Source organism: Spinacia oleracea, chromosome 6 (genome assembly GCF_020520425.1).
Source record: "Spinacia oleracea cultivar Varoflay chromosome 6, BTI_SOV_V1, whole genome shotgun sequence".
NCBI lineage: Eukaryota > Viridiplantae > Streptophyta > Magnoliopsida > Caryophyllales > Amaranthaceae > Spinacia > Spinacia oleracea.
Genome location: NC_079492.1, coordinates 20,884,703 through 20,890,717, shown reverse-complemented (window position 1 = coordinate 20,890,717; position 6,015 = coordinate 20,884,703). Strand labels below are relative to the sequence as shown.

At 36.3% G+C, this 6,015-nt stretch overlaps 1 protein-coding gene across 1 annotated transcript; it reads left to right on the top strand.

Moving 5' to 3' along the window:
- Positions 1 to 44: 44 nt before the first annotated feature.
- On the top strand, positions 45 to 1,014 carry LOC130462994 (uncharacterized). The gene is made up of 3 exons (XM_056832006.1): positions 45 to 368; positions 486 to 761; positions 849 to 1,014. Exons 1-3 carry the CDS (start codon positions 45 to 47, stop codon positions 999 to 1,001), a joined length of 753 nt encoding a protein of 250 aa, XP_056687984.1. The 3' UTR covers positions 1,002 to 1,014.
- Positions 1,015 to 6,015: the final 5,001 nt, after the last annotated feature.

The window sequence follows — 6,015 nt, the reverse complement described above, 5'->3', positions numbered from 1 at the left end:
TAGGGAAAAAAGATCATCGTGGGCGTGTCAAGGGAACAGGTGGCATGGTTGGTATCAAAAAGGCTTTCGGTCCGTGTATTCGACATAGTAGAAGTGACCATGGTGAAGCTTCATCAGAAAATTACGAATCAATCAGAGCTTCTGTGACAAAGGAGTTTGAAGGTGAATTAGAGAAAAGGGTAGAGAAAAGGGTGGCAGAGGCCCTCCAAAAGCAACTAAGCACCTTGTTAAAAACAGGACAACTAAACTCCATTTCTACCCCGATACCTGATGACCTCCACTTAAATGATTCTGCCAGAGTTGACCTTGATGTTAGTGCTACAAGAACCACTCGTCACATCTTAGTGCCGCAACCACGCGAGCTAAAGGTACGACGTAGTCACTCTTTTTTAACATAGTTGCTTGATCCTTTTATGTTTTTAGTTGACATTTACTTAATAATCTGTATCACTTACAAAGTTGCATTGAAACCTTTGTTTATGAAGGAAAGGACTCCATGTCGTCTTGCCCTTGAGGAGAAAGTTTCAGGCAACAACATTGTCGTGGCGGATGGTATGGTACAACCCTCAGATGGTGCATTGCCCCAACATTTTACATCGATGAAGCCTGGTCACTATAAAGTCCAAGTTGATTTTGTTTACGACGGACATGTTGATGATATTCTTCCGGTACCTACGGGAGATGGTTTCACTAACTTAGGCGGTGCTCTGGGTAGTTTTGTGCAATGGCCCATACACTTAGTGATTTTCGAAGACGGCGAGGTATATATGTTTTATTGTTTAGAATGTATATGTTCACGCAAGCACATTCGACATCTTACCTACTCTTGTTTTTGTTGAATTTTAAAGGATTGTACTTCACCTCCTAAAAAGAAGTCCAAGTCTAATGTTTCTAAAGAGAGGGATGGTAGCTCCAAGAAAAAGACAACGGTGTTAGCGGCCCAAAAGAAGACAACAGACTTACCATCCAAGGTAAACCCTCTAAAACTCATTCGAACCTAAAATGACATTTCCGCTCCCAACTTTGAACTAAAGAACCTAAGGACTCATTTGATTCTTATTACACGACTAATATGCATAGTTTTAAGTTTCTAAAACTCATTCGAACCTATTTATGCACATTTAAGGCTCGTTGGGTCGTTATAGGTCATATATTGAGCTAAAATGACATTTTCGCTCCCAACTTTGAACTAAAGAACCTAAACATTCATTTTAATCTTATTACATGACTAATATGCATAGTTTTAAGTTTCTAAAACTCATTCGAACCTATTCATGCACATTTAAGGCTCGTTGGGTTGTTATATGTCATATATAGAGCTAAAATGACATTTTCGCTCCCAACTTTGAACTAAAGAACCTAAGGACTCATTTGATTCTTATTACACGACTAATATGCATAGTTTTAAGTTTCTAAAACTCATTCGAACCTATTTATGCACATTTAAGGCTCGTTGGGTCGTTATAGGTCATATATTGAGCTAAAATGACATTTTCGCTCCCAAATTTGAACTAAAGAACCTAAGGACTCATTTGATTCTTATTACACGACTAATATGCATAGTTTTAAGTTTCTAAAACTCATTCGAACCTAATTATGCACATTTAAGGCTCGTTGGGTCGTTATAGGTCATATATTGAGCTAAAATGACATTTTCGCTCCCAAATTTGAACTAAAGAACCTAAGGACTCATTTGATTCTTATTACACGACTAATATGCATAGTTTTAAGTTTCTAAAACTCATTCGAACCTATTTATGCACATTTAAGGCTCGTTGGGTCGTTATAGGTCATTTATTGAGCTAAAATGACATTTTCGCTCCCAAATTTGAACTAAAGAACCTAAGGACTCATTTGATTTTTCTTACATGACTAATATGCATAGTTTTAAGTTTCTAAAACTCATTCGAACCTATTTATGCACATTTAAGGCTCGTTGGGTCGTTATAGGTCATATATAGAGCTAAAATGACATTTCCGCTCCCAACTTTGAACTAAAGAACCTAAGGACTCATTTGATTCTTATTACATGACTAATATGCATAGTTTTAAGTTTCTAAAACTAATTCGAACCTATTTATGCACATTTATGGCTCGTTGGGTCGTTATAGGTCATATATAGAGCTAAAATGACATTTCCGCTCCCAACTTTGAACTAAAGAACCTAAGGACTCATTTGATTCTTATTACATGACTAATATGCATAGTTTTAAGTTTCTAAAACTCATTCGAACCTATTTATGCACATTTAAGGCTCGTTGGGTCGTTATAGGTCATATATAGAGCTAAAATGACATTTCCGCTCCCAACTTTAAACTAAAGAACCTAAGGACTCATTTGATTCTTATTACATGACTAATATGCATAGTTTTAAGTTTCTAAAACTAATTCGAACCTATTTATGCACATTTATGGCTCGTTGGGTCGTTATAGGTCATATATAGAGCTAAAATGACATTTCCGCTCCCAACTTTGAACTAAAGAACCTAAGGACTCATTTGATTCTTATTACATGACTAATATGCATAGTTTTAAGTTTCTAAAACTCATTCGAACCTATTTATGCACATTTATGGCTCGTTGGGTCATTATAGGTCATATATAGAGCTAAAATGACATTTCCGCTCCCAACTTTGAACTAAAGAACCTAAGGACTCATTTGATTCTTATTACATGACTAATATGCATAGTTTTAAGTTTCTAAAACTAATTCGAACCTATTTATGCACATTTATGGCTCGTTGGGTCGTTATAGGTCATATATAGAGCTAAAATGACATTTCCGCTCCCAACTTTGAACTAAAGAACCTAAGGACTCATTTGATTCTTATTACATGACTAATATGCATAGTTTTAAGTTTCTAAATCTCATTCGAACCTATTTATGCACATTTAAGGTTCGTTGGGTTGTTATAGGTCATATATAGAGCTAAAATGACATTTTCGCTCCCAACTTTGAACTAAAGAACCTAAGGACTCATTTGATTCTTATTACATGACTAATGTTAATTGACTATTGTTATAGGAATTTTCGCATCCAAAGAAGTCGAATTCTAAGCCTAAGTCCAACTTAGAGGTCGTGGGTAGTTGTGATCGTAAAACACAAGAATCAACCACCAAAAGCAAGAAAGCGGGACTTGTACACGATGCAATTCAAGGTCTTGGCCCGTCATGCAAATACTTGCAGTTTATCATGACTTCGGCGCCTGATGATATATATGATAATACTACCATCCCATTGGCGGCCTCAGTTTGGCACTCGGATTTTGATCAAGAAACATACATAACTGCGTCTGATATAGGAGAGTTCCTTCGCGGGGCGTGCTTAAACATTTCAGCGATCCAAGTCTACATATTGTAATTAAATGTTTTATTGTTGTTAATATAACTATTATTTCTTTGATGTTTTTTCTCTTTATCGATCTTAATAGTGTAATCTTGTTTATTTTGTAGGTGTTTATTGCACGATCATGCCAAATCATTTGAAATGTCTCGGATTTCGTTCATTTGTCCCGAGATTATGTCAAGCACTAGAATCAAGGCCGACCCTGGAGCGCCAACAATGTATTTGAAAAACATTTTCCAAGCTGAAATTGAAAAGGAGAAGATGGGTAATCCTAACCTAACTAATTGGTTTTTAATCCCATATAATCAAGAGTAAGTGTGTTATATTATATAAGTTTCATATAAAATATTAATTATTATTGTTATTAAATATTTAATATATCATTTATAAATTATACAGAAATCATTGGAATTTATACGTGATGGACCTACGTAGAGGTTATGTATATATTTTCGATTCTGCTAGAGATCCACGTCGAGCAGATTATGCATGGGGAATCTTGAGTTTGTAAGTTCTTTTGCTTACAAATTACATTAGTCTTTAAGAAACCTAAGCCAAAATCATATTCATGAGTACCCATGTTTCGTTAATTTTCTAGGGCATACCAAGTGTACAAGTGCAATGGTGGGCATTGTCCGAATAAAACGAGTTTTAAGTCGTGTAAACCAATTCATATAGAGGTATAACATGTTTCTTAATTAGCTTTTTGCTTTGTTTTTATTAATTATTGGCCTTGCAAGATAAAGTATTATGTTTCTTAATCAGTGTGCTCAACAAATCGGCGGAACTGAGTGTGGCTATTACGTTATGAAGTTCATGTTAGAGATAGTAACGTTACAACATGACTATGAAGGCCGGCTAGATGAGGTAATTAAGTAACTAATTGATTCGTATTCTAGACTATTAATACATTGTCATTAGTTGCTTGAATGTTAAAATGTGACATTTCATTTGCATTTAATCGATCTAATGCTCCATCAATTTTTTGTTTTTGTAAGGTCTATACTCCGAGGACTGCGCCTTATGCTAGTGAGGAAATTGATGTGGTTCGTGAGCAATGGGCGAAGTTTTTTACCACCAAGTATTTATTATTGACCTGAGGGCGCTTGATCGTGTTGGTTTAGATGTTATAGAACAATCTTTTATGTTAAAATGTATGCGTACGTTGAAATTGGAACGTAAATATATTTAAATGTATCGGTATGTGCACTTTTGGTTTTGGGATATATACAAAACTCCAGTTGTTGTTTTTATATTTGTTATACAGGTTGCGTTATTCTATTATTGTTTTGACAGGTTTCTATATTTGGTGCAAGGCACTCTAGGTACCTAAACAAAATTAGAATTTTCCCGCCAAAAGTGCTTTTTTGCAGCGTACATATATGTTGTACGCTGCAACAAGGGAAAAAAATTTCGCAAAAATTCAGACTTGTTGCAGCGTACAAATAAATGTACGCTGCAAAAAATTGAGTAATTCAGACTTGTTGCAGCGTACAAATAAATGTACGCTGCAAAAAGTTGAGTCTGTTGCAGCGGGCTTTTATATGTACGCTGCAACAAGTCCAAAATTTTGCCAATTTTTTGGCACTTGTTGCAGCGTACATCTAAAAGCCCGCTGCAACAAATCACTTTTTGCAGCGAACTTGTACGCTGCAACAAGTTCAGACTTGTTGCAGGCCCCCCAGTTGCAGCATACGATGTACGCTGCAACAGGGGTCTAAAAGCCCGCTGCAATAAGGGTTTTTTCTACTAGTGAATACAAATGACACTTGTGTTATCACCGTAGATGGGAACACAGTCATAGATGATACCAAAATCTTTTAACTGTTGTTTTATCCACAGTATTTGTGAGCAACAAGCTGCAGCAGCTACGTAAGTACTCAGCTTCAGCTGTGGATAGAGCAACAGTGTTTTGTTTCTTGAAACCCCAAGAAACCATGCATGGACCTAGGAACTGTACCATACCTGATGTGCTCTTTCTATTTACTAGATCACCTGCATAGTCAGCATCAGCATATCCTTTTAACTCAAATGATCCACTTCTTGGATAGATCAGGCATAGGTCATCTGTTTCTTTGAGATATCTAAGTATCCTTTTTCTAGCAGTTAAGTGAGATTCCTTTGGATTGGATTGAAATCTTGCACATAGTCCTACACTAAAAGAAATGTCAGGTCTACTAGCAGTTAGATATAGGAGTGATCCAATCATACCTCTATACTTTGTTTGATTTACACTTTTCCCATTTGGATCAGTGTCTAATCTGGTAGTTGTTCCCATGGAAGTGTGATTCACCTTAGCAGATTCTAGCTCATATCTTTTTAGGAGTTCCTTCACATACTTCTATTGATGGATCATGATTCCTTCCTCAATTTGTTTGATTTGCAAACCAAGGAAAAAGTTGAGTTCCCCTATCATGCTCATTTCAAATTCACTGCTCATCAAGTTTGCAAAATCCTTGCACAAGTTCTCATTAGTTGCTCCAAATAATATATCATCAACATAAATGAACACTAGTAGAAAAAACCCTTATTGCAGCGGGCTTTTAGACCCCTGTTGCAGCGTACATCGTATGCTGCAACTGGGGGGCCTGCAACAAGTCTGAACTTGTTGCAGCGTACATGTTCGCTGCAAAAAGTGATTTGTTGCAGCGGGCTTTTAGATGTACGCT

Coding starts and splice junctions, on each gene's coding strand:
- LOC130462994 (XM_056832006.1), top strand. CDS start 45: ATGGTTGGTATCAAAAAGGCTTTCGGTCCGTGTATTCGACATAGTAGA. Junction 369..485: donor CGCAACCACGCGAGCTAAAG/GTACGACGTAGT, acceptor TTGTTTATGAAG/GAAAGGACTCCATGTCGTCT. Junction 762..848: donor TGATTTTCGAAGACGGCGAG/GTATATATGTTT, acceptor TGAATTTTAAAG/GATTGTACTTCACCTCCTAA.